The sequence below is a fragment of the Lolium perenne genome, chromosome 4 (genome assembly GCF_019359855.2).
Source record: "Lolium perenne isolate Kyuss_39 chromosome 4, Kyuss_2.0, whole genome shotgun sequence".
Taxonomy (NCBI): Eukaryota; Viridiplantae; Streptophyta; class Magnoliopsida; order Poales; family Poaceae; genus Lolium; species Lolium perenne.
The window spans coordinates 385,299,590-385,327,140 of NC_067247.2; the positions used below are offsets into that span (position 1 = coordinate 385,299,590).

General features: G+C 46.5%; 4 protein-coding genes and 1 long non-coding RNA gene across 5 annotated transcripts; 4 read left to right on the forward strand and 1 right to left on the reverse strand.

The window, feature by feature from the left end:
* The first annotated feature begins 568 nt into the window (after positions 1-568).
* On the forward strand, positions 569-6,292 carry LOC127297302 (psbP-like protein 1, chloroplastic). Its single transcript, XM_051327600.2, has 7 exons — positions 569-797; positions 870-959; positions 1,087-1,166; positions 1,274-1,396; positions 1,504-1,575; positions 5,459-5,555; positions 5,933-6,292. The coding sequence occupies exons 1-7, from the start codon at positions 644-646 to the stop codon at positions 6,037-6,039; spliced, it is 723 nt and encodes a 240-aa protein (XP_051183560.1). The 5' UTR covers positions 569-643; the 3' UTR covers positions 6,040-6,292.
* On the forward strand, positions 1,582-5,352 carry LOC127297305 (uncharacterized). The gene is made up of 2 exons (XR_007849056.1): positions 1,582-2,416; positions 2,517-5,352. It is a non-coding gene; the product is annotated as an uncharacterized lncRNA (long non-coding RNA).
* Positions 6,293-6,969: 677 nt separating the features above from the next.
* LOC127297303 (large ribosomal subunit protein uL11c) lies at positions 6,970-8,827 on the forward strand. The gene is made up of 4 exons (XM_051327601.2): positions 6,970-7,231; positions 7,316-7,488; positions 7,589-7,652; positions 8,460-8,827. The coding sequence occupies exons 1-4, from the start codon at positions 7,039-7,041 to the stop codon at positions 8,666-8,668; spliced, it is 639 nt and encodes a 212-aa protein (XP_051183561.1). The 5' UTR covers positions 6,970-7,038; the 3' UTR covers positions 8,669-8,827.
* A 7,456-nt stretch (positions 8,828-16,283) lies between these two features.
* Positions 16,284-24,052, reverse strand: LOC127297307 (methylcrotonoyl-CoA carboxylase subunit alpha, mitochondrial-like). The gene is made up of 2 exons (XM_051327603.2): positions 23,630-24,052; positions 16,284-16,930 (listed from the first exon to the last, which is right to left on the reverse strand). The coding sequence occupies exons 1-2, from the start codon at positions 23,969-23,971 to the stop codon at positions 16,892-16,894; spliced, it is 381 nt and encodes a 126-aa protein (XP_051183563.1). The 5' UTR covers positions 23,972-24,052; the 3' UTR covers positions 16,284-16,891.
* Positions 19,010-20,443, forward strand: LOC127297306 (flavonol 3-sulfotransferase). Its single transcript, XM_051327602.2, has 2 exons — positions 19,010-19,595; positions 19,679-20,443. Exons 1-2 carry the CDS (start codon positions 19,069-19,071, stop codon positions 20,250-20,252), a joined length of 1,101 nt encoding a protein of 366 aa, XP_051183562.1. The 5' UTR covers positions 19,010-19,068; the 3' UTR covers positions 20,253-20,443.
* Positions 24,053-27,551: the final 3,499 nt, after the last annotated feature.

Sequence of the window (27,551 nt, forward strand, 5' to 3'; positions counted from 1 at the left end):
CTTCTAGATCGGACGATGGCGGTATTGTGGTGACGTTTCTCTCTTGGTAGCATCGTGTGTGGAGCAGTGTTAGATGACTGAGGCTGGAGGATGAGATGTTAAGCCATGTCTTGCCGATAGGTGCTACGCTGAGTCGTGCCTATTCGGTAGGTGCTATCAACGACTGATCTTCCATGTTGCGTTGACAACAAGTCTGGCATAGGATATGCAGATGTTCGCCCTAAAGATTTTTTTCTTTTGAGAGATTGATGTTCGCCCTAAAGATGGACTGGCGTTTTGGCGATTTGATGGTAGTGATGTCTTCTGAAGCCAGGGCCGTGCGGCAGGGCCATTGATGCGAGAGCCCATGCTGTGAGTCCATTTCGGAAAAAAACGATTTTTTTTTGGTTTGTTTGCTTGAGAAAAAGAGAACCAACTGATGAGGGCAAAGCCCATACTGCGACTGCTTGTTCTCCGAGAGAAACATGGGCCTTTTCTTCGATACCTGCCTGGCCCGTCCTGTTCGTCGCGCGCGCGCGGCTGCTCGGCTCGAGTCGTGTGTGGACCAGAAGCGACGCGAAATCCTACTCGCGGCAACGGGCGGCGCACGCAGTCCACAACACTCGCTCGCGCTATCCGCCTCGTCTCCCGTCCGTCGTCATCCATGGCCGCCGCAGCCGTGTCCACCGCGGCCTCCCTCACGCTCCCGCGCCGCGCGGACCGCGCCAGGGGCTCCTCGCTCCGGAGGCGGCATTGCTGCGTCAGGCCCCTCGCCGCCGCCTCCTCCTCCTCTTCGCAGCCCACCGCCACCACCAGCGGTCGGTACCCCCGGTCCGGTTAACGGCACCCAGTTTCTTCCCGGTGGTAACTTACTCTCTGCCTTGTGCCAGGTGATCACTCCCCGTCCCCGCGGCGCCAGGTGCTCGTGGCCGGGGCTGCGGCCGCCGCGGCGCTCGTCTCCCGGCCTACTCCGGCGGCCTGTGAGTTGTTCTTTTCATCGATCACTCTTTAATATTATCACCACCACCAGCAATTACAACCGTGTGTGGGTGTGGTTTGATCGGTCAAAACCATGTGTCTGAGCGCGATTCTGATGATCTGGTATAGTCGCAGAGGGCACCAAAGGGTTCCTGGGTGTCATCGACAGGAAAGCCGGGTACTCCTTCGTCTACCCGTTCGGATGGCAGGTGAGGAACTGCTGATTCTGCACCCTACTCATCAACTAGAAAACAAAAACACTTCATGATTTTTGCTTAGTTCTGGATGGTAATTTTAAGGTTAATGTATTTTCTAGGAAGTGTCTGTGCAAGGCCAAGATAAGGTGTACAAAGATGTGATCGAGCCTTTGGAGAGTGTCAGCATCAACATGATTCCGACCATCAAGGAAGACATCCGTGACCTCGGTCCTCCGGATCAGGTCTGCTAGATCGTTTTTTACTTTTGTTAGTGCAAATTAAATTGGACCTGCTCCGTTAGCATGGTAGTAATAATATGTTTACATCTGATCTATTGTGTGCGCTCTAGGTTGCGGAGGCTTTGGTACGGAAAGTTCTTGCTCCACCTACGCAGAAGACAAAGCTAATTGAGGCAAAACAGGTTATCCGTTTCCCCCCAAATAAATTTGCAAACAAATGTCAGGGAACACATTAATAGCATATGCTATCTTTAGTCAGTTCTACCATTGTTTCAATGTACACTCGGTGCTTTTCAAGTCTTAGAAAAGACCCAATCTTGTTGAATTGACCCATCCCTTTCTCCGGAATACATTAAGAATTAGTGGTAAACGTGGAGTAAAATTTGGCAGGCTTCTGGTTAAAATGATTCTAGTTTTACCTGTGTTTGGATTAGATTGGCCATCTATGTTTTGACTACAGATCCATCCAAACGTTGAAAAATTATACTGTACTAAGGAAGGCATAACGTAGGTCACTCAGTTCAGAAATGCACCCCAGAAATATACACATGCATTTTATTAGAGAATGGTGACACATTAATCAAGAGAACTCCGAGATATGTATTTGTTGTCTATGACCCTTTTAATAAGACTGGACTAAACTCAGAAATTCGAATGACGATAGTAGTATACCATGATTCACTTAGACTGATTACATGGTTTCTAGAACACTGAGCTTAACATCTTTGCGGCATATTGGGCAGTTCTGATTCTCCTGAAGCCACCTAGAAATACAATCTTTGTGGAAAGGATGATTGCACCCTATAAGATGAATCGAACGAATTACATAACGTTGACTTGGCTTCATGTAATCAAGACAAATCGCACACTTCTCATCAGACGGTGTGGTCCTGATATCACATGCCTCCAGGATGGTACGCCTGGATATGAGGAGCTCATGGTCGACCTTGATAGCAAAACTGAAGAACAAGTCTTGGGGACCTCCGCTCGCTAGAGTGGTGGTCTCCTCTACGACATCTTCTGGTAGGATGGACTCCATAAACTCTTTGGAGACCTTGAGATCTTGCAGCATCGACTCAAGCATCGAACGAAGTTCACGCCTGCATGTTTCCTCGTTCTGCAGTGTGCTGATATTAAGTACCTCAAAGGTGGATACGAGATACCCGGAGTTGTCCACGATTAAGCTCTTCGTGTTGTCATGCTGAAGATACCTGGTTTTGGAGTCGACGTCACACTCGACACGCACGAAGAAGCCAACTGGACGTTCGCCACTCACCGCTTCATCTCCGCTTGGCCTCACGTCCTTGCGGAACCATAAGATCTTCCTCCTCAATTTGGTGCTACTGATCAGAGTAGTCCACTCTGGTTCGTGGCCGTCGCGGTAAGCCATTTCTGATTATAAGCGCAGAGAGATGATCCGGACTGGGAGAGGTGGGAGAGATAGATGGAGTGTATGATTGCGATGACCGATCGGAAATTTATATGGAATGCGAGTGTGATTTCCGAGGCTATAAAATTAAGAGGACATTCTTTATTTGGTGCTGAATTAAATCGTGCTTCCGAGTTGGCCCTGAAAATATTTTCTTCCCTATTTAGCTCCGCGTTTAAATTTCGTTCCAAAAATCATAATCGTTCCATTTTTACCACTAATGGTTAAATGACACCTGAAAAGACGCTTTTGCCCCTTAGTGCACAACATTGGCGCTCCAGTCGGTCGCTCACCCTCGAGCGTGCGCTCCACCGAATCTCTCTCTCTAGTCGGCGATGTCCCACTGCTCTACTGCTGCCGACCGCGATCACTGCCACTGCTGTACTGCTGCCCAACACCTTTTCCAGGGAAGCCAAGCTCAAGCACTTCGTTGGCCATAGAAAATCCACAACTGTGTTGAGCCTGGAGAGACAATAAACTAGTGGGAACGACCCCGTTGTTGCCGGATCCTGTGCCGTTGGAGCTTCAGCGAGCCGGATTCATGGCTAGCAATGCTGAAATCTGCGAGAGCGAGGCCTCCATGGACGATGGTACGATGTATTTTTTTCGTGGATTTTCGATTCTGCATATGTGCATTCAACATGCTACAAATTTATATGCATTTGGCTGCGAGCACGGCGAGATTTTGCATGGATTAAGGATGTTTGTTACAAGTTAAAATTTTCGCGGAATTTTGATGTTGCATATGTGTGTTCAAAATGTTGTGCATGCAAAAGCAAGATGCTGTGGCAATTTTTGGGCTTTGTTACAAATGTTGCTTCAGTGTTGCAAATGTTTTCACGAGGTGCTGCAAATATTGGCCTCCAATGTTTGATAAGTTTTTGACTTTTTCTTAACTAGTTTGCTGGGACCGACGTTTTTTGTTGTGACCAGTGAAGATTTTCTGCATACTCACATAATTTTCTGCATTGGTGTTTTGGAAATGCTGCAACTTTGTTTCCATGGTTTTAACACGTTTCTAGAACCGTCAGATCAAGCCAATAAGCGAGACCTTGGCTGTTCGTCCATGGCAGAATGTCCCCACCCGTATAGCAATATTTTTTGTACTATCCCAACATTACTGTATGCTTGACAATGACGATTGCGTACACAGGGCATCCCATACATATACCTGACAGTGGAAATTACTGTATGCTTGCCAATAAGCTAATAAGCAAAATACTAACATGTAACAGAGTTAGACCAGATGCATTCTTTTTCGAAAATGCATTGCTATTTTTATCGGCAAAAGGACTAGAGATGTGTTATTCTATTTCTAATCACCGGTTACAACTGGATAGTCATAGTTTTTGTTCCATAGTTACACAACCTTGCAATTCCACCTTTGTGTAACATCGTTTTAAGAATTAGGTGGCACCTGAGGAAAAGTCTTATGCAATTCGTTAGTTAGGATAGAAACACCATTGTGAAAAGGAAAAATGTGCAATGAACAGTTTTAATAGATGTATTGCAGAGGCTCCATTCATTTCATTTCTATTAACTATTATTACTCAGGTGCAGAATCTTTCTTGCATGGCCAATAGTGTTGACGGTCTGAAGAATTCTTCACAAACTTACTTGCAGCCAACATATGTGACACTGATTCGAACTCTAGCAAGTAGCAATAGCTAACTCGAAAAGGAAACTTAGGAATAAATGGAAATTGTAATTCTTACCTTCTGAAGAAGTTTTGAGGAAGTTGAGACATCTGTTCAATCATCTTACTGCTAATTTGTCAAAACAAAACATGGATGTTCTGCATAATTAAAACATGCATGCTCTTTCCCTACCTTCATACTTACGTAGCACACATAAAAATAAATTAAAACAGAGGAAAATAGCATATCAGGATGTCATTGGCTCTGCACATTGATCTGCATCGGTGGAGAAGAAGCAAAACATGGAGACCTGTTGTGGAATTGGACACTGCTGATGCCGTGCTAATGTATAGCAATAGGTTTCTTTCCGCACCGGAGTAGATGAACATATGTATTTCTCTGAGTTAGTATGTGCAGGGCACTCATGATGATTCGGTGTATCCACCACTATTGGCGCATCTCCAACACGAGCGTCCATGTGCAAGGATGGCAAGAGCTTTGGTATGCCTAAATGAGGAGGGGGCGGCATCGTTTGCAGGATGGATGTGGCACGGGCAACAGTGACGTTTATGGGAGGGACCAGGAACGACTAGGGGAAATAGACATAGTACATAAGCTGGGTCAGAGATAAAAGGGAAGGAGATGACTCCGAGATTGGGGAAGATGGAGGGGACGGAGAAGGAACGGAACATGCGAGAGTTCTGATTGCCGGAGGGTCATGTGATGGCTGAAACTAATCTTGGTGAAGGTTTGCTTAGTGTGTTTAACCGCAAAGATAATATGAGGAGATGAAGGGTACCGTGTAGCAGTGAACATGCTCTGTAGAAACTATATAATACTCCAATCCTTCATTGAAACTATATACAATTTTCAGTTAGGGCAGTGGAATCAAATTATTTTTGCCAAATATGCTTCTGTTGTCACCTTTACATTCTATTCTATTTTACATGGTTTTTGGCATTCTTTTGTTGAACTCACAAGATTCATTTCATTGATCAGACTGAAATTGACGGAAGAGCTTACTACACTTTCGAGTTCACAGCCCAGGCTCCAAATTACACCAGACATGCACTTGGTACAATTACCATAGCAAATGGTAATAACTCCTATCTGGCATCCTTTTCTCTTTCAATAAGATGTCATGTGAAAAGTGTTGCACACTCCATGGAGGGTGACCTTGTAACAAACTGTTCTCCTTCTTTGCAATGAAAAGAAACGCAATGTCATTGCGTTTTCTCGAAAAAAAAGTGTTGCACACCTTTGACAAACTTCCAACAGCTTCTCTTGCAAACTTTCCGGTCTCTGACTCTTTCAATGAAACCAGTAGGAGTGCATCATTGTTTATATAATAAAAAAGGGTTATGTACATTGCAGAACTACAGAAATTGCATCCACTTCATCTTAAAAGGCTTGATTAATGCACTTATATCTTTGGCTAGTGCTCAATATCTCATTCTGCATGGGATGTTGCAGGAAAATTCTACACGTTGGCGACTGGCGCAAACGAGAGGAGATGGGATAAGATGAAGGAAAGGCTACATACAATCGTCGACTCGTTCAAAATCGAAACAAAAGTATGAGGGGGCACGTGAGGTCCTGTGCTGATTGTCCTTGTTCGTTGTTCGTTTTCGGAGATACAGCTGGTGTGAGGTTCGACCAATGTCGGGAATGTGGATTGTACTGATCTTTTTTTCTTCTTCTTTTCAAATGTGTGATTTCAGATACTTTCTTTTTGTATGTATATCTTCTTCCACCCTCTGTACTGCCATCCTTGGAATAAGGAGATCTAGAACTCTGTAAATGTGTCACGAAAATAAGAAATGTTAAATAGAAGCCCACTGTCTAGAAACATAGCATGTCTAATTCTTCAAATTTAGAGCTGAATTCACGGACAGTATGATGCATTTCCTTGCTCGTGTATAATTATGTCTACTAATACCAATAAGCTGCTAGATTTTCTGCATGGATGTCACATCACATACTTGTGGTTCGAGCTACGGAATGGGCATATAGGGTGCACTGGCACCTTGAGGCGTACTTGAAAAAATCTGAAGAAAATCAACACCACTCATGTATACCACGTCACAAATTTTCGAGTACAAATTCAATACATAACTGAAGAAATAAAAGACATTCTATTGCAAATAGTACTAGTGTAACACTATTCACTTCAGGTTTGAAAATGATATAGTACTATTCATAGCCATTTTTTACTTTTGCATATCAAGTTTAGATCTAATTGAAACTTTACATCATGATAAATATATATGATCTCTGTCTCAGGAATATTTCACAACTTTGAAATATGTTTCTGATGATCTAGTGCACAACAAAGACTAAATTAATACTATATCTGTCCTACCAAAATCATTTGCCAGGAACCCGTTTCCGGTAGAGGGATACGAATTTTAGGGAAATTCGCAATTTTTTTAGGGAAATACGCAACCCCTGGGCAAAGACGGATTCACGGCTAAAAGGCCATCTCTAACCTTCTCAGTTCGCAGCCGTAGCGGATTAGAAGATAGGAGAGAGCAGAGCAGAGCAGAAGAGAGCAGCAGACTCCTTCCCAGTGCACAGCCATGGCCACCACCACAACCTTATCCCTCCGCGCGCTCCCCTCCCCGACCGCCAAGAAGCTCACCTCCTCCTTCCTCGGCGCCCCCTCCTCCTTCCTCCGGCCGGCGGCGCTCGCGGCCACGGCCTCCCCCGCGCGGAGGGTGTTCGCTGTCAGGGCCATGGCGCCTCCCAAGCCCGGGGGCAAGCCCAAGAAAGGTTCGCGCTCGTCTCTACCTTCACGGCCTCGCGCCGGCACTCCATTGTGCTTTAGCATAATTGCCTTTCTGTTGCTCCGTGCAGTCGTGGGCATCATAAAGCTGGCCTTGGAGGCCGGCAAGGCGACGCCGGCGCCGCCCGTCGGCCCGGCGCTCGGTGCCAAGGGTGTGAACATCATGGCCTTCTGCAAGGATTACAATGCCAAGACCGCCGACAAGCCCGGCTACATTATCCCCGTCGAGATCACCGTGTTCGATGTGAGCAAATACAGTTAAATCCCATACGTTTGTGCTAATGAGTATTGGTACTATGGGTGAAATTCTCATGATACGTGTGGCATTGCCTTCCGGTTCTCAGGATAAGAGCTTCACCTTTATCTTGAAGACACCCCCGGCCTCCGTACTGCTCCTCAAGGCTGCAGGTACGCACCATGTGAAATAGCCTGAGTTTGTTCAGAATTTGTGGTTCATCCACCAAACTGAAGACCTATGGGACTAATCTTGAAAAAAAAGGAAATGGATTTTACTAGTAGTTGGTATATTAGTTCTGTGGAAGGGTAGGTTGTTTAAAACTTCAAATGCTAGCAGAATACTACAGTTGAGTTTTAGGATGTGTAGAGGAACACAACAATGTTCTAGTTATGAAGTTATTCATCGTCGTGAGCTTTTAGAAATTTGTAGACAATGCGGTCTGTGAGTGGCTATCTGCATACCAGTTTTGCACATGTAGGAGATACTGATCCTTTATCTGTATCTGAGGAATTGCATATGCACCTCTGTAGAACTTTCTAAAAGACAGTGTTTCTCAAAAAAAAAAAATCTACAAAACTAGCTCCTTGAGTTAACACCAACTTAAATTGTTTGGGTAGAACGCAGTGTGCATAATTCATTAGTCTATCTGTTCAGCCATCCTTGGAGTTTGTTGTGGGCTCAAAATTCAGTCTCTAAGCTTCACCAAATTTGGGTGTCCATTTCCTTCTTCCTAACTGTCGTTCCAGTCTTCCATAAGGCACTGAATAACTGAAGGAAAAACAACTTGGTACAACTTAATGCTGTATGCTCAATTAACTAGTCATAATTTTCTCTAAAAAGAAACAAGTCATAAATTAGCTAGTAACTTTTTTCAATATTGAGTTAACTCATTCAGTTGGGTGTAGTTTATATTGGGCGTTATAACTGCAAAGTAAGCAAATGGTTCCTTACCTCAATTTTTTGATCCCGATTCTCAGGCGTTGAAAAAGGTTCAAAGGAGCCACAGCGCGAGAAGGTTGGAAAAGTAACAGTGGAGCAAGTACGTGTAATTGCTCAGGAGAAGTTGCCGGATTTGAACTGCAAAACCATCGAGTCGGCGATGAGAATCATAGCGGGCACTGCCGCTAACATGGGCATCGATGTTGACCCACCAATCCTAGTGAAGAAGGAAAAGGTGGTCTTCTAGTATGTTTACCGGCACGGAGAAAGCACCCTAGCTATGTCCATCTGTACATTTTGCTTCCTTTTTGTTTGCAAAACCTCTAGTGCTCGGGATTTTGCCCTGGTCGTTTGAGAGCAAACAGTAAAGATCTTCTTCTTGCCAAGCTGTAATCATTTGCTTCGATATCGTAGTTGCTCTCCCGCTGCAGGCCTGCAGCTATATTTTTTGCCCTAGAAGTTCTATCATTCTGAAAACCTTATGATCCATGACATCTGAAAAAGTGGTGTCCATGGATTCTGCACCCGCGGATAGCTCAGTTTGAACATCGGAGTAGGCTTTTACTGTTTCTGTCAGCTGATTCTACAGAAACGTGTGCTTCAACTCTAAACATTGTACTATGTATGCATTTACTATCCAGTCTTGGGGATCAGTAAAAAAGAATTCAAGAAAACTACAGTCTGAAGCATTTCTTTTCAGAAAAGAAGTCTTAAGCCTTTCTGAAAGTGTGATGCCAGAATCATTTGTATGGTATACTATGACTGGGTAATGAACTAGTGATTGGCGTTCCTACATAAATTATCACACTTTCTTCCATCGTAGTGGCCTAGGGCCCAATAACATGTGACGCTTTCAAGGTTGTGGGAATACGAAAGAGGCCACTGGAACAAGTGTTGGATTAAGTGGTAGATCGTCCCTTTGGTAGCACATCGCACGAGAATATCGTCACATTTTTGTTACTAGCATATTCCTGGTGCCTCTTATTCTCAAACACCCACATTTTCTAGCACTTTGGGTGTTTATTTTCCCACCACCATATGTAATCCAAAAACCTTTGTTTGAGATCGAACACTACTTATGCGGGGAAAGCCAATTCAGACTGTAGGAATGAGATAGACCAGGAGAAGAGAAGACGGGTGAGTAGATTTATATGTACAGAATAGGACCAAATTATTGAAAGCTTATATATTATAATGAATTAGAACAACGGTTGGTGCAAATTTATTGAACAGGACCAAAGTTGTTTAATATGGGGCTGGTTTTCGCGTCTATTGCTCACATAAAGAATGATGACAATTCTATATCATGTTTCTTCTACCGAGAGTCTTTTTTTTAGAACATGGGATTCTTTTTTTTTTTGGCAAACATGTTGTGTTGTTGTGATCTTCTTCTGCGCAAAGCTGTAATCGCATGCTTCGGTATCGTAGAGTGGTTTGGCCCTAGAATTTCTTTCTTTCCTTCTGAAACTCTGAAGTCTGAACTGGGAAGTCAGTGACATTCCCACGAAAATAATCGCGCTTCCTTTGAACGTAGAGGCCCAAGGCCCAATAGCATGTACATCGACTGATCGACAGAGTCAAGTTGGTCTCGGTGAGCGACGAGCACTTGCACCACAGCAGCACAATGTAGAGTGTTCTTTTTAATGTTTTTGAAAGAGATGTCGAGATGGTAGTTTCCGACCTTTGTACGGAGTAGTATTCAGAAATAGCCTCAGGCCAGTGAACCCTATAGAAAAGTGGTGATCGCTGCCTTGTACTAGGTCGCGCACGTACATAATCTTCAGAGTTTCAGACAACACTGCATCTTGAGAGTTCGTTGACACTGCTAACTTTTCTTTTGGTATCTCTGTTTTAAGAGTCCGGACCAGGCGCCGTATCCACCTTTATGCTGGCCAGGACCTCATCGATTTCTTCCCCCGAGAAGGAAATCATAAGGTTATCATTCTCCACATCTGACACACGCCCCAATCCGTGCAGATGACACCATCATCATGATTCAGCCGGATGACCTCGCTATTGCGAACCTGAAGTATATCTTACTCTGCTTTGAGAGCATTTCAGGTCTCCGGATCAACTTCCACAAAAGTGAGATCATGGTGATGGGGGTAGAGGAGCCAGAAGGCCTAAGAATTGCACACATGCTCAACTGCAGGCAAGGCACCTTTCCCTTCATCTACCTGGTCTGCCAGTCAGTGACCGGGCCCTCTCGGTAGCGGACTGGGGTCCCTTGACGACCAAGGTGGGTAAACATGCTGATCCTTGGATGGGAAAGCGCATGTCCTCTGCGGCTCGGCTAACCCTTATTAACGCATGTCTGTCGAATTTGCCTTTGCACGCTATGGCAATCTGCCTGCTGGGTGAGGGTATCCACGACACCATGGACAAACATCGCTCTCGCTTCTTCTGAGAAGCCAACAACACAAAGCGCAAGTACCATTGGGTGCGTTGGTCGGCTATGTGCAAACCGAAGAGCCTAGGGGGGCTTGGGATTATCGATACGCGCCTCATGAACATATGCCTCCTGGTAAAGTGGATCTGGAGGCTATACGATGGGGAGCAGGGGCTGATGTCATCTGAAACAAATACCTTTCTTAGGGACAAGGATTTGTTGATGGATACCCACCGGACGGGGTCGCAATTCTGGAGTGCGATCCAGAAACTCAAACACCTTTTCAGGCTTGGGGCCAAACATCTGGTGCAGAACGGGAAGGCGGCGAGTTTTTGGCAGGCTTGGTGGCAAGGGTCGGGGTCCTTATACACTAGATAACCGGCTCTCTTCGCTATTGCGGAAGAGCCCGAGGCCTCGGTGGAGGCCATTTTTAGGGAAGGGCGTTGGCACATCCCCTTTCGTAGACAATTGGGAGTGGGGGAACGCATTGACTGGGCGAATCTTTATAGAGAGGTCTCTATACCCCAGTTATCCCCACGTCAGGACACCATGATTTGGACTCTTAAACCTTCGGGGAGGTTCTCGGTCCGATCGTTGTACCTTAAGCTTTGCCAAGGCACCCCTAGCAAATATTTCAACGACCTGTGGCGGATTGGGGTCCCCATGAAGGTGCGATCTTCCTTTGGCAGCTTGCCAGTAAGCGCCTCTTGATAACATTAGGAGGCGTAGGGTCCCACGATGGGCGTGCGCCCTATGTGGGGAGACGGAGGACAATAACCACATTTTCTTCTCCTGCCCTTTGGCTAAATTCATGTGGAGCGCAGTTAAGGAACTGCTATGCCACTCTTGGGACCTATCTTGTTTTGCGGATATCTTCCGCCTTCTGCAGAACCAAGTGGGCCAAACAAGATGCGTGTTCTGGATCGCTAGTGCGGCGCTTCTTTGGACTTTGTGGAACCTTAGGAACAAGTTTTCTATTGAAGGGGTTTTCCCAAACCAACCGGCTGACGGGTTGTACAAAATGACTATCTATATGCAGGTGTGGAAGCCAGTGGCTAGGAACCAGGATCATGATGCGGTGGAGGAGGCGATTACCCGGATTCGCTCTCTTCATGCGACTATCAGGGACCAAGACTAGGCGGTCTCCTTGGGTCATGTATATCCGGGGTGCTTGGTAGCGAGGTGTTGGGGCACTAGCTACTGTTCTGTTCATCTCTCTGTGTGCTCTCTCTGGACTAGAGCATAGTGTGGCGTCTGTGTGTCGTTGGGCTGTTCCCTAGCCATCATGTTTTCTTTTTCGATCCTTGTTGTTGTGTGTGTGGTTCAGAACTATGTACTCTGACCGTGATGGCTTTATTAATTTAAAGTCAGGCTCTGCTCGAGCCTTCAGTCTAAAAAGAGTTCAGGCAGTTCGAGCGATAAAGAGCAAGTGTGCTGGAGAGTGGAGATTTTCGTAAAGCTCGTACATGCGTCGATTGCTCAGCCCTACACAAGCGAGCATAGAGATACTTTCTCCGTTTCAAATTAATTAATTCAATTTAAATCAATTAATGTAAAAGGAGTAGGAAAAAAAGGTCACAGAAAATACGAACGCTAGACAAGATGCAACAATATGGGTGCATTTGGTTGCCTGGGCTTGATTTGCGTCTCACCACCAATAAGATGAAACGCCTTTTCATACGAGCTCTAGGTCAGAAAGTCATGTTGTTTGGTGGCCGCGAAGCTATTTTCTGCAACAGAGAGGGAAGCCAGGCCCCGTTGTTTGGTTGCCTGCTTGCCCCAATTTTAACGGAGTGAAACACAATTCAGTCGTTTGGTTGCACATACCACAGTTCATAGTCTTACCGCAGTTCAAATTGGATGAGAATACCATGACATATCATGTTACATCCAATCATACACCATTCTAAAGAAGAAGATCCGCACAATCACGATGATCAGGAAGACAATGATGAAATCTTTGACCCTAGGTACCTCCGGTTCTCCTTGTAGAGAAGGCACTGCATCAAGCGGTAGTTGTGCTAAATGCACTAGCTGATCAATGGCCTCAATTGCCATGACCTCATCATCCAAGAAGCTATGGTACTCTTGTTGTGCCCCCTCCAATGTTCCATACCCCTGTTGTTGGAATAGACACCTCTGTGAGCTGCAGATTTCTGCAACCCTTCCTCACAACACCACATACCACTAGCATGACAAAAGAAGAACAAGTAAGGTTGTTGATCGATCACAAGAATGAACCAAGTTATAACAGAGCAACACAACTACAAACAAAGTCATAAGAGAACAACACAAATATTGACAACAAATGATAAACTAACAGGGGCATGCATGATCACTACAAAAGCGGATCACACGTTCATCCTACAATAATACTATGGTGTCATCCTACCACCACAAGAAATGTGGGTATCATCTAACACCGCAAGTTCACCATCACATGATAGGTTAGTATAGACCACCTCATCATACTTAAAAAGGGGGTCATCAGAAGTCTTTCATTCCTAGCTACAACTAAAATATACATCATCATCATCATCATCATCGCATCCATGCATGCATCCCCTCACCCACGCCCTCAAGGGCACCACTACAGGTTGTAGTGGTACCTGGCAAGGTAGTTCCTTAGCCAGAGGGTGCGGTGTGGGTCGTTCATGCCCACAAAGTTGGAACTTTGGGCCTTTATGGTCGACGAGGTGGCTCAGTGACGCCATGAGATCCTATTCGGTGAAGCCAACCATGTCCATGACTGCCTGATACAGGTTAGGGTGCATGTATGTGGGCTTGTTGTCCCGGATGGCCTATGCGACGTCCTTCACAACAATAGTAATGTTGGTGAAGGCCGCCAGCTTTTCATCGGAGAAGATCCTCTCTTCATCTTGACGGCCTTCACCTTTTCAGACGCGTCGACAACCTTCTCAGGTGGCCCATCGAGGATGACCGTGTCAGACTGTTGAGTGTTAGCATCCCCAGATGAAGGCACGGCTGGAGGCGTGCCTAGGGGCTCACTTGATCCTATGAAGAACTTGCCCGTGGCGAGGCCGAAGGAAAAGATGGCATGAATCTTGTTGTAGTTTGCAATGGGCGAGTTTAGAAACTCCACGTCCCTTGGGTGATCCTACCATATGAAGGGACAATGATGTTAGTTGTGCATGTTTGTGATGAAAAGAGTTACTGAGGTGGACAAAGCGTGCTCACTGTGACGTGCCTGTGGTAGTGCACAACTTCAAGGATGACGCATTTGCTCTCATCGCACCACTGAGCTCCGCTTAGATCGCAGAGCCTGCTAACGATGATTCACCTCTGCCATCACTTCCTCGAGTGGTTGTACACCTGAGTCGAGCTAACTTCTACACCACAGTGTTCAAATAGGCCTTCTCCACAATAGTCAGATGGACTTCCTTGAATGCTTAGTCAGTTCTCACTCCGGTCTTGATCAACTCGCACATCTTTTCCAAGACAAAGCTGGATATGAAGGGAGCAATTTCATGGTCTCGTTCCCCATCTGTGAGGCCTTCACGGTCTTCTCCGCATCAGTGCGATTCTTGGCATTGCCTTCTTTGTGACGGCCATCCTCGCCGCTACCTCTGCCGCTACCTGAGCCACGAGATCAGACACATGCCCATTACCGGCCGGCAAAGGGGTGACCAACACCTTGGCCTCATAGACGGGTTGTGAATCGGAAACTTGTGACATGATCTAGGAGTCCCCAACACAGACAAGAAACAAACAAAGTCATCACAGAAGGAGTCCTACACATATCGTAGTACAAAGAACGTGATTCTACTTGGCAACAAAGATATGGCTAATGTGTACAATACAAACCAAGATCATGCTAAATCAGACAAGCAAGATCATGATAACTCAGTCCATTTGGACAAACAAGGAATGGCAAATGTTTCCAACACAACTCCTAGTAAGATCATGATAAATCGCCCTATTTAGGACAACAAGATCAAACCCTAGGCAAATCTCACAACTCCTAACCAAGACCTAACCATAACCGAGCAACCGGGGTAAGGGGATTCCTTACAGTCATCGCCGGAGGTGAAGAAGTGTTGCACAAGAAAGAAGATGAGGCCGGTAGCCACCGTCACAGATCGGAGATCTGTGCGCCGTTTACCTGCTTGCTGACGGGAGGTGGAGCTTAAAATTGGGGGGGGGGGGGGGGTGGCGAAGGGGGTAGAAATAGAGGAGGGGGCGTGGCGGGAGGTGACGAAATCCTTCCCGCCCCCTCTTCTCTTTCGCCGTTGCACGCCGCAGATCGCGCCATCTCCTTCCTCGTCCCTTCTCGTGCAGCCAAAGATTCCCTTTTGCATCAGCTCTGTGCAAGATGTGGGTGGCTCGTTGGAAACGGCCGATTCGGGCGTTCCTCCCGGGCCAGGCCCAACGCTGCTTTAAGAACCGTGTTGTGCAACAATGTGGCTGAGCCTAGTCAACCAAACAGGTTTTTTTGCGCCACCCATTCGAGCCAAGGGGAGCCCAGGGTACCAAATGTGCCTTATGTGCATCGAGCCTTACGCATGCAGTGAGCACCACGAACCGTCACAAGGCCGGGCCCTACAACTGCAACGTACTTTCGGTGTAGTCGATGTCGGCGAATGGCGATGATGAAGGCTGTCACGAGAACACGCTCAACATGATATGGCTAGTTTTTCTGTTTTATTAAAGCATCTCCAACGGCCCGACACAATTTGGACATGACATGTTCTCCCGCGTCCGCCTATTGGTCTTCGAGGGGCCACCTGTTGGCGTTGTGAGGACGCGCGCAGGTCCTATTAAATGAGACCGAGGAGACTCCTTGTCCCCACGCGGTCCCTATCCAACACTCCACTCCCACTCCCACTCCGGCGATTTACACAAAAATAACCCTTTTCTGAAAGTATAGCACAGACTGACCCTCCGGCCAAACTATTTCACCCATCTAACCCTTTTGTGTGGTGCCCCTCCCATCGGCGCCACACCTCACTGTGTGATGCCCACGCGAGCGGCGCCACTGGCCCATCCGATGTGGCGCGGTCGACGCTGATGTGTGCTCGACTCTGACGTGGAAGGATGTGTGGTGCTGCTCCCATCGGCGCCACACATTGAAAGAGTGGCGCCGATGGCAAGGGCGTCACACATCCACTTATGTTTGCCCAAAACATACTGTAAGACAATTGTCCAAGGACTTTACCGTTTTGGCGAGCCTGTTTGTGTGGCGCCGACGCCAAGGGCGCCACACTTCACAGTGTGCCGCCGATGCCACCGGCGGCACACAAACAGGCTCGCCAAAACGGCTAAGGACTAAGCGTCCGGAGCCCTGGATGTTTTCGACATATAAATTGACATGTGTGGCGCCCATGGCGTCGGCGCCACACAGTGAAGTGCGGCGCCCATGGCAAGGGCGCCACACTTTGACTTGTGCTAAACCATGAAAATTCCTATCTTATTTCAACATCTTTCAATACAACATTGCACACAACAGGTATGAGACAACATAATTGTTCAGATAACACATCAAGGTTAGAATTACAATAAGGTTCGACGACATGAAGGTTCGAGAAGATCAAGGTTCACACAACATCAAGGTTCGACAACATAAAGGTTCAACAACAAGAACATAGCCAAACGGACATCACTGCGTGGCAAAGGCTCCCCCCCTTCGCCTTCTTCTTCTTAGATTCTTCAGCCAGTTCTTCCTTCTCCCTTATGTCACCAGCCAACTGAACCACCGAGTCGAAGAAATGGTGGCGCTCCTCCATCTTTGAAGCTTCCGCTTGAGCTCTTTCCTCCCTTATGCGCTCAGCCTCCTTAGCCACCTCCTCTAGGTGAATCCTATTGGCCCTCTCCCTCCCTAGTTGAGCAAGTTGCATGTTCGTTAGGAATTTTTCCCTCCATAGCCGGTCCCGTTCGGCCTGGAGCTTCTCATTCCTCCTCTTGTGGCGCAATAGGTATTCCTCATACCCCCTTTGCATACGGTCATCTTCCGCCTTCTTCTTAGCTATCTCCTCCTGCCTCTTCCTCTCAAGTTCTTCCTTCTCCCTCTTCCGTACCGTCCTCAAAGCCTCCTCCCAAACGGACTCCTCCTTCTCATTGCCCTCACACGCCCCTTCCCCTTGGTGGGTTGACTTGCCATACCTGAAAACAAAATTGAAAAAACCAAAGTTAGTCACGGAATAGGAAAATAGATAGTACAATGCAATTAATAACTTGGAGACACATACGGATAAGGCCCCGCTAGGTATCCTAGCATACTAGCACCCCGACGTCCACCATGGCGACCTCTACTAAGCCCTACATTTGCTAATGGTACTAAACGGTTGCTCGCATCATTTGCTATTGCCACCAATAGTGTGCCCTTGTACTGCCCGGTCAAGAAGGTACCATCGACAGCGATGACCGGCTTACAATGTTCGAATGCCCTCGTGCATTGCTCGAATGACCAAAATGCACGGTGAAATACCCTCACTCTTTTACCGTCATGCAATGTCATTTTGGTACTAGAAGGCTCCACCACATGCACCATGCCCGGGTTAGTTGCGGCCATCGCTAACAACAATCTTGGGACTCGGTTGTATCCTTCCTCCCAATCACTGTAGAACATCTTGAATGCGGCTTGTTTGGCCTTCCATGCCTTCACATACTTGACGTCGTAGTCAAACCGGGATTTCCCCGTATCTTTCACGGACCTAATGCTCATGGTAAGAAGTGATGATATCTCCACCGAGAGCTTGTATGCAATGAACTCAGATGTGAGTTGACGGCGGTCCGGCTGCGCATCCTTGCCATCAAGCTTCAGCCCCCGGCTTCCCTTTTTTGAAAGGTCTTGCACAGACAACCCATGGACACCTTTTATCCACACATTTTAGCGTGTACCGCTTCTTCAAGTCTGAGTGAACAACGATGTAAGGGTGATGATGCTTAATGGAGAACTCCTTCAACCATATCTTCAATTCCAAGAAGGTATCAAACGTGAGCCCTTTAGAGATCATAGCCGTCCTACCATCCACATCTCTCTTGGAAATTGGCCTAGCTCCAAGAAGTAAACTTTTGCCACCATCAACCACGGCTCCATCCGCAAGACTAACATCACGGAACAATGGTATCCGAATATCCCGTCCGGTTACCTTCTTGAATATCTCGGCTCTTTCGGCTTCCTTAGCCGTTACGCCATCCTCATCGAGTTCCTCATCGGGGCCATCATCATCCGAGTCCGACGCATAGCATCGAGAATAAGGAATGGAGTGGTCCATCTCCTCTTGCGTCCAATATTTATCCAAATCACCGACATTGTTGTCATTCATCTCGAAACCATCATCACCATCCTCATGCTCGTCATACTCCTTCTCCAACGGAGCTTGTTGGGCAATGGGAGATTGGACAATGGGAGATTGGGTGTCTTATTCTTGGCTCATGGGTGGTGGACTGAACGGGGGAGGAGCGCCGGTTAAGGTCAAGCTCGATACGATCATCAGCCGTCTTGGTTGCAAACAACTCCAAAGCCTTATCTTGTGACCCGGTCACCGTCTCCTTGTAAACGGACCAACGTTGCTCGGAGTTGATACGCATTGTCTTCCAACGGGTGTGCATTCCAAACCCCACATTATGTCTTCTCTCTAGCTCAACACCATCATTTGGCTCATTCCAATTCAACTCAACCCTCACTTGTTCTACCACCTCCGCAAAGCTAGGGCTAAGGTCAAACACTAAGTCAACCTCTTCCGGGTCCGGCTCTAGGTTTCCCTTCAAAAAAGCATCCTTGTCCACATGATGTCCACAGTGAGGTGTGGCGCCGATGGGAGAGGCGTCACACAAAAGAGTTAGATGAGTGAAATAGTTTGACCAGAGGGTCAGTCTATACTATACTCTCAGAAAAGGGTTATTTTTGTGTAAATTGCTTCCCACTCCGCCATCGCCATGCCCCCAGCAAGGAGCAGCGCGGCCGCAATGACCACGAGTCCCGCATCCATTTGTTTGCGCGGCCACCATCCACTCGTTTGTGCGGCCACCCGTCCGATCAAAATAGAATAGTAGGATATAAAAAGTGTCTTTTTTTAAAAAAAAAAAATGCGGCTGTGACGAAAAGATAAGATAGTGTGAAACAGAACGTGGCGGGCCTGGTGGTCTTTCTTCTGCCACGAAAGGAGCACGCGTGGCTAGCACAGCAGCAACAGATCATTGCCCCAGATCGATCGGCCGATTGAGAACATTTCCTTTTAAGTAACTCGTCATGGAGAGAGAGGGGGAGTGCTCCAAGTAGCCAGCTAGCATAGTCCATGGCTGCTCTCGACAAGTCCTGCCTCGTCGAGCTCGGGCCCGTACCGTTCAAAGACGTGAACAACGACGACGACAACGGCCAGACGGTGATCTCCCCGCCAGCAGAACATGCGGACATCATCGCCACGCTGCCGAGCATTGCCGGAGTCGGCGACTCGCAGCTGCTGAAATACCAGGACGTGTGGCTGCTCATCCACGGGGTCCCCGGGGTGATCTCCGTCCAGCAGCGCTTCAAGTCGCGGCCGGGCGACGTGCTCCTGGCGAGCCCACCCAAGTGCGGCACCACCTGGCTCAAGGCGCTCTCTTTCGCCACCATGGCGCGGGCCAAGTACCCGCCATCGGATGCCAATCACCCACTCCGCCGCCTCAACCCGCACGAGTGTGTCCCGTTCATGGAGAACCTGTTCAGCGCCGGCCAGGAAGCCAAGCTGGAGGCGCTGCCGTCGCCAAGACTCCTGCAAACACACATGCACTACTCCATGCTGCCTCGCTCCCTCGCCGACTGCAAGATCGTCTTCGTCTGCAGGTATTTCCTACACCCTGTATGTTTTTCTTTTTGTCTCTCTGGTTAATTACCAACGGAGAACGTAAACTACGTACTACATGTAGGGAGCCCAAAGACATGCTGGTTTCCATGTGGCACTTCCTCCAAAGCGCAGGATTCAGCTTCCCCTTCTCGGATCTGTTCGAGCTGGCGTGCCAGGGCCAGAACCCATACGGCCCCATCTGGAGCCACCTCCTGGGATACTGGACCGCCAGCACAGCCAGGCCGGAGATGGTCCTCTTCCTGCGGTATGAGGACATGTTGGCCGATCAGATCAGCACCGTCCGGCAGCTCGCGCGGTTCATGGATGTGCCCTTCACGGCGGCCGAGGAGGCGGCGGGGCTTCCGGTGGACATCGCTGAGATGTGCAGCATCGACGCGTTGAGAGAGCTTGACGCCAACAAGACAGGGAAATTTGGTTTGTTCTTCAAGTTCCAGCACCAAACCTTCTTCAGGAAAGGGGTCGTGGGGGACTGGGTGAACTATATGACGCCGGAGATGGCCCGCCGCATCGACGCAATCGTCGGTGACAAGCTGCACGGATCGGGCCTCACCTTCACGTCAGCCGGGACTATCGCTTCACAAGACCAGGATGCTCGCACGCTGCTTCTACCCACTTCATCATCATCATCAAGTTGAGCTCGTCTTTAATTTGGCCACCGTACTTTCCTTTTCTCTTGCTGTCCGTTTTCTTAGCTTTGTCAGTAATAAGTTTGACTTCTCTGATCCGGCCACTGTATCTTGGTCTGTTCACAGAGATACAAATATGTGGTAGAAACTTGCCCGTAGACATAGCATTATTGATGTGTATGATAACCAACCATCCTACGTTGAGTCGTGGAGACGGCAACAAACCAAACACACAGCCACACATGAACATACGAAGACGAAACAAGAGGCAGCAGCATCTCTATAGAGCCGTACACACGTCTGTATGCGACGAGCGATGAGTCAGCCAGCGCTGCCGTCCCATTGCATAAAGAGAGAATTTCTTATTTGGTCCTAGCTGAAATTTGCCTTCCTTTTTTGGTCCAGGTAAAAAAAATCTTTCTTTCTTGACACACAAAGTTTGGTTGGTTCCTTATTTGGCCCTCTAGTACAATTTAAACACTAACGGTGTTAAATAGTTATCTAAGATGCCAATTTTACCCGTGCTGTAATATGTGACAAAATGGCACTGAAAAAGCTGTGATATAGTACGTGGAACATTAGAACCGAATATATCGTCACATAAGCTCATCACATTGTTGATACACCTTTTTAATAAAGCAAGCCGTGTGCATCTATTGATGCAGAGGCTGGTGCTATGCTCCTTTATCTAAAAACATTGTTGATGGAGAAGCACATGGATAACTGGAACCAGGGGCATAGGCACAGGCTAACTCTTATACATATAGCCCGGTCCAATAAAATGTCCCCAGTGAAAACTGATGTTGACCCGGGAACTCCTATAGATCGCTTTAAGCGATGACTGGGAACTATCCCGCTTAGGGAATCTGCCGTTCTGGAGTTAGATGGGCTCGGCCCATGTTAGGTGCCTGTATGAATCCAGTCATACTTTCGTACTAGTAGTATGTACTTACTTTTTTAGTTCGTTCGGCAATGTTTGAAACATGAAGAAGGTTTTTTGTAAAAAAAAATTAAAAAAAGTTTGAATCTAAAAATTGTTCAAACTTGAAAAATGTTAAAATTAAAATGTTCAAAATTAAAAAAAGTTCAATTTCGAAAAAAGTTCAGATTTAAAAATTGTTCAAATTTTAAGAAATTCAGATCTAAACAATGTTTAAATTTGAAAAATGTTCAAACAAAAAAATTGTTCAGATTAAAATAATTTTATATTAAAATTTTCAAAATTAGAAAATGTTCAAATTCAAAAAAGTTCGAATCTGAAAAATGTTCAAACATAAAAATTGTTCAGATTAAAATAATTTTATATTAAAATGTTCGAAATTAGAAAATGTTCAAATTCAAAAAAGTTCGAATCTGAAAAATGTTCAAATACGAAAAATGTTCAAACATAAAAATTGTTCAGATTAAAATAATTTTAGATTAAAATGTTCAAAATTAGAAAATGTTCAATTCAAAAAAGTTCGAATCTGAAAAATTTTAAAACATAAAAATTGTTCAGATTAAAATAATTTTAGATAAAAATGTTCAAAATTAGAAAATGTTCAAATTCAAAAAAGTTCGAATCTGAAAAAGTGAAAATGTTCGAAATCGAAAAAGTTCAGAATTTACTCTTTTTAAGAAAACCGCTGGCAAAATCAGAAACGATGAAAAAACCAGCAGAACCAAAACCAAACCGAAAAAATAGAGGAAGAGCAGGATTACGGGAACATCTGTGGTTAGATGAGCAGATGTACTCGAACCGTTCCGTTCCTGGGCCGGGCCCATATACGAGGGAGGTATGCGGAGCGCCAGATAGGCATCGCTTTAAGCGATGACTAGCAAAAGTGCCCGTGCGTTGCATCGGGTGATAAAAAAAACCTCAACCACTACATGGTCAAAAAATCTATGATGACAATTCTCATATACCTTGTGCCATCATCAACGAAATTGGTCAAATTTTCTCCTATTCGTGACAAACATGATTAAAAAAACAATGAATCATGAGTTTAAAAATTAGCTTTTAGAATTACCTTGTCACTACACAAATATTAGCTTAAAATTGATTGACCCGCCTAACTGAATTCCGGTGTGCTGCCGTAGATTTTTTAGATCTTATAATTTAAGCCCCGACAATACCTATGCTAAAAGTCCCGACATAACTTTTGTCAACTTGTGATCCGCGGAATTAAACCATATCTTTACGTAATATCTATTTTTAACATATGCACTACTTTGATATTATACACTGAAAATAGTATAATAATATGTTTAAAAAATCAACAATAAATAAAATTAATTACGGATACTCAGTTTGTGTACATTTGTAATTTTATAGCGAGTAGAATAGTAGTTAGGTCTATTCGGGTTACAACCTTACAGATATGGAAAATTATTAAATCACCATTTTTTTAATTTCTTCGCTTCTACTCATGATCTGCTTCAGCAATGAAGAACCGAAAGGGCTAATGTACTTTTCTTTGTTGTGCTACACTGCTAAGTAGCCTAGTACGGCATATGCAGGCGTCGCCGACGACGGGCCGACATGTATCAATTCTCAATCCTAGACACAGCCGATAATTACCTCCTGGCCATGCGCTCCATCCGTCGGCTGTGTACCGCGCTCACGGCCAGATCTCGGACCTCACCGCTGCGCTCCATGCTAAGCGATCAAATTCAAGCCCCAATTCCCCCTTTTTCTTGGCGATGGCGCCCGTGCTCGACCGCCCTCCTTGTGCATCGCGCGATGGCGCTGCCTGACGCATGCTCCGGCCCCGGCCACGCATCCACGCCACCATCCTCTCCCCGCACGAAAGCACCACCGGCGCTGGCGCTGGCCTGGGCGGGGGGTGACCTCTGGCTTTTTACGGTGCTCGCCGCCGCCGTCGGCCTCCTCCGCCCAAGGCTGTGTCCGGAGCTTCCCCTTCTCGTTCCCATCGCTCCTCACCTCACGAGCGCGCCACGTCTGCATCAGGCCGCGCCTCCTCCGCTCTAGCTCCGGCAGCCGCCTCTACGAGCTCTCCGCGTCCGCGTCCGCGACCGCGTCTCCGAGCAGAAGAACGTCCTCGACCGCCAAGCCCTACCTACGCGCCGCCGTCATCCTCTGACTCGTGGAGCACCGCATCGAACATGCAGCAGGGGAAAGAAATTTCCCAAATCGAACCTCTTCCGTCCGAAGCCGGCTGAAATCTCCCCCCTCTTTCATCCTGTACTTTCTCCTTGAGCAATCAGCGTGAGAATCACGCAGTTTGACGACAAACTAACTACCGATATCAGTCAGGGGACGCCCCATTTCCAGGTAACGGACCAGCTGAAATCCCGAGCGCAGCAAGCGCGCGGTGCTCCCCAGCTGATCCGGGCGGCAGCATTCGCCAAAAGCGCAATAACGAAGCTCTCTCTGGCTCGCTCACCTTTGCGCCGGTGCGGAGCGCGGCGTCGACGATGGCGGCGGCGTTGAGGTAGCTCTGGCGCGCGGGGGCCGGGCCGATCCGGACGGCCTGGTCGGCGGCGCGCACGTGCAGCGCGGCGCGGTCGGCGTCGCTGTAGACGGCGACGGTGGGGATGCCGAGGCGGCGCGCGGTGCGCATGACCCGGCACGCGATCTCGCCCCGGTTGGCCACCAGCACCTTGTCCACCGCCGGGGCCGGGGCAGAGGACGAGGAGGAGGAGGACAGGAGCCTGGGTAGAGCCGGGGTCGCGCCGTGGCGGCGGCGCCGGAGCTGGTGGTGCAGGCGGAGGAGGCGGGAGGCCATCGTCGACCGGTGGTGCGCTGGCGGCGGAGTGGAGTGGGAGCGGCCGGGGATGGGGTTGGTCGGGGAAGCGTGGTGACTGGGGACAGACGTTTCTTCTTCTTCTTCTTCTGCAGCGATGTCGGAGTGGGATGGTGGCTGGGGATGTGACTGGATGAGTGAGGATGGGGCTGATGACTCACTACTCCACAACTCACGTGTAACTTGCAGGTTGCTGTTTTGGATTTGTGCTGTATTTTTTTCCCCCTGTTTCTTCGAGTGGAAAAGCAATCTAGTCAAGTTATTATTCAATATCCCCACACACAAAAAATATTTAAGAGCAGGCACATTCTGGATGGGATTGTGGTGATACACGAAGCACTTCATGAGATCAAAATGAAGAAGGCTTCGGCCATTGTTTCAAAAAAAAAAAAAAAAAAAAGAATTCGGCAATTATACTGGAACTGACTTTGAGAAGTGATGCAAACTGTCAAAGATGGACCAATCAATGGTGCTCCTTATTGTTGATTCACCTCGCTGACGGTGACATTCCAGCTGAATTAGATGTATATAAACCGGTAGTATTCATAATAAGGGAGCGGTATGGGACTATTCAACCCGATTCATCAATCAATTGACTGCAAATACTTTCGTAATTTCTATTAACAATGGAATTGGCTCGACCCCTCCAAGCGCGGAATTGGCTCGTGGCCCATTGCTTGATGCCGGATGGCCCGTCGCCCTGCAGTCGGTTGCTTGCCCCTGCGGACGGATTGATCGAGATGTGAGAAAAAAAAAAACGAAAACGGTATGGAATGGCATGGTGCGTATTATGTACCGCGGTGGGAGGGCAAATCCGTCCAAAAAAAAAGCGTTGACGAAACTTTTTGGCAGAAACCTTAGCTCCTTTATTATTAGGTATATAGAATAGGATTTGTTGGGGGGTGCTGTACGCCGACCTGGTCGGTGCGGACCAGGCGCCGCACACCCCCGCAGGCGGGTTGTTGGGCCGGCCCAACATTCCCACTCTTTCTTTTTTTTGTTTCTTTTGCTTTTTTGTTTTTTCTGTTCAATTTTCTTTTTACGTTTTTTAAAAGCTGACTCTTTTTAGACCCGATTTTAAAAATTATTTTAGTTTTTCTGAAATTTAAATATTTTTAAAATTTGAACATTTTTTAGATTGGAACAATTTTCAAATTGGAACAAATTTTAAATTGGAACAAATTTTAAAATTGAACAAAAAAATTCAAATTTTTTTATTTTTTATATATGAACAAATTTCGAATTTGAACAATTTTTTATTTGAACAATTTTTTTATTTGAACAATTTTTTTATTTGAACAATTTTCGTATTTGAACAATTTTTTATTTAAACAATTTTCGAATTTGAATTTTCTCGAATATTTGAGATAAAACATTTTACATTTAACTATATATTTTAATTAAAAAATTAAATCTTAAGAACGAAAAAACAGAAAATAAAAAGAAACAAAAAATAAAAAGAAACAAAAAATAAAAAACAGGAATGAAAAAGAAAACAGAAATGAAAAAGAAAAGAACAGAATAAGAAAAGAACAGAAAATGATCTCAAAAAAAGAAAACGGCCAAGTGGCCCAACACCCGAACTGGGCCGGCCCGTACCGCGCGCGGGGGTGTGCGGCGCGCGGTACGCGCCGACCTGGTCGGTGTATAGGAAATCCGGTCATCCCGTCGTTACCCTAGGTATATTTTCCCGAAGTCAACTCCCTCCGCTGTGACGATTCCTTCTGCACGATCCGTTTCTCTTTTCTTTCCAGTAAGTGATCTACCGATGCAGCTAGGGGTATATAAGTCCAGCAAAAAAATATTTGACGGAAGTAGCTAATGGAATTAACGGTAGGGTCAAATAAGGAACCAACCAAACTTTGTGTGTCAAGAAAGGAAGAAAAAAAATTCTAGGACCAAAAAAGGAAGGCAAACTTTAGTCAAGGCCAAATAAGAAATTCTCTCTTGCACAAATCGCTCATATGATACTCTCAAGATGTTCCGAGTAAAATTACATTTTACTAGCTGAATGCACGTGCGTTGCTACAACATAAAAATATATAAATATGTTGGGCAAAAATGTAAAATAGTTTAATTAGAAGGATGCTATAGGATCATGGTTGATTATGAAGTAGTTAGCGATAAAGGCTACACCTCTTCTACCTCCTCTCTTGTCTTCTCAAGTTACATACGCCATTCAACAACTTTACCTCCTACCATCCGCTCTTCTGTTACATTTTCTCTACCCAACAAATTATTTGCAAAGTTGAATAACTGTAAATCTTTAATGCGTCAAAACACTGGCAGATCTATGTAGGGGCAAATCTGGGCCATTGCCCGCCCAGATTTTTGCCAAAACATACTATATCAGTGCATTGATAGCCAGCAGCTAAGCCCAATACCAGCAGAACAACATACTCAGACTAGCTGGCCAAGCCTAGTTGAGTGGAACCGCGTCCACGACTCCACGGGCTGAGGACCAACGCTGCTTTGGCCATGTCCCTCTGTGCTCGTTTTTCCATTCTAGCCATTGAGCCACTTAGTTTGAAAAGTTAGGGTCAAAAAATAGGGATTCGGCGAAAGGATTCGAGCAGGCAACGACACAAAAGGAAACCACAGGTCGCCGGCATCACACACCACTAACCACGAGGGCCCATGAAGCAATCATGCTAGGCAAAGTAACAACAGCCACAAATGATTGAAAATAAGAGAATAAAGCATAAAGAATGTACCACATTAATTGAATTATTTTATCATCTTGTAGTAGTATGATAAACCCTGTTAATTATGGTTTGTGAACTAACTCATCATATATGTGCATTTCTGTGTTTTACCATTTGTTGTATCCACGCAGGAGCCTTCCTGGACCACACATACAACTTATAAATCATTGGGCATGTAGTGATATTTGGTGATAAACCTAGTTAAACCTAGGCAGCGGTTCATTCGCACGAAAATTATGGGATTTTTCAAATTAAGTGCCAAAGGCGCAAATAACATCTACTGGGGCAGGTCAGTTCAGTTCGTCTCTGTGAGCGACGAGCACACCCGCTGCCACATCAGCGTAATGCAGTGGGTTACTTTCTTTGAACGACAAGATGGGTTTTCTTCCCAAGCATTAAAAATGGCCTCAGCCCTCAGGCCAATTAAGGAGCCCTCAAGCCAATTAAGGGGCGGGCGCTAGGTTTTGGGACTCACCGCTGGGTGAAAGCCTTGTCCTGGCGGCTGGCCGGGACCGACGACGGTGACGCCCTTGCGTGCCGCATCCTTCTTGAAGTCGTCGTTGAAGCGGTGTTCTCAATCCTCCGCAAGGGTTCTATGGGAGAAACCCTAGATCCCTCTAGGGATCGGGCTTGGGCGGCGCTCTTGTGTCGTTTTGCACTAGTAGAAAAAGGGGCTTCCGTCTAGGCCTTTAGTACCGGTTTCTTACGAACCGGTACTAAAGGGTGCATTAGTACCGGTTGCACTGCTCAGGTCTTTAGTACCGGTTCGTAAGGACCTTTAGTACCGGTTCGTGACACGAACCGGTACTAAAGAGTTAGCGTCAGGCGGAAAACCTTTACTACCGGTTCGTGACACG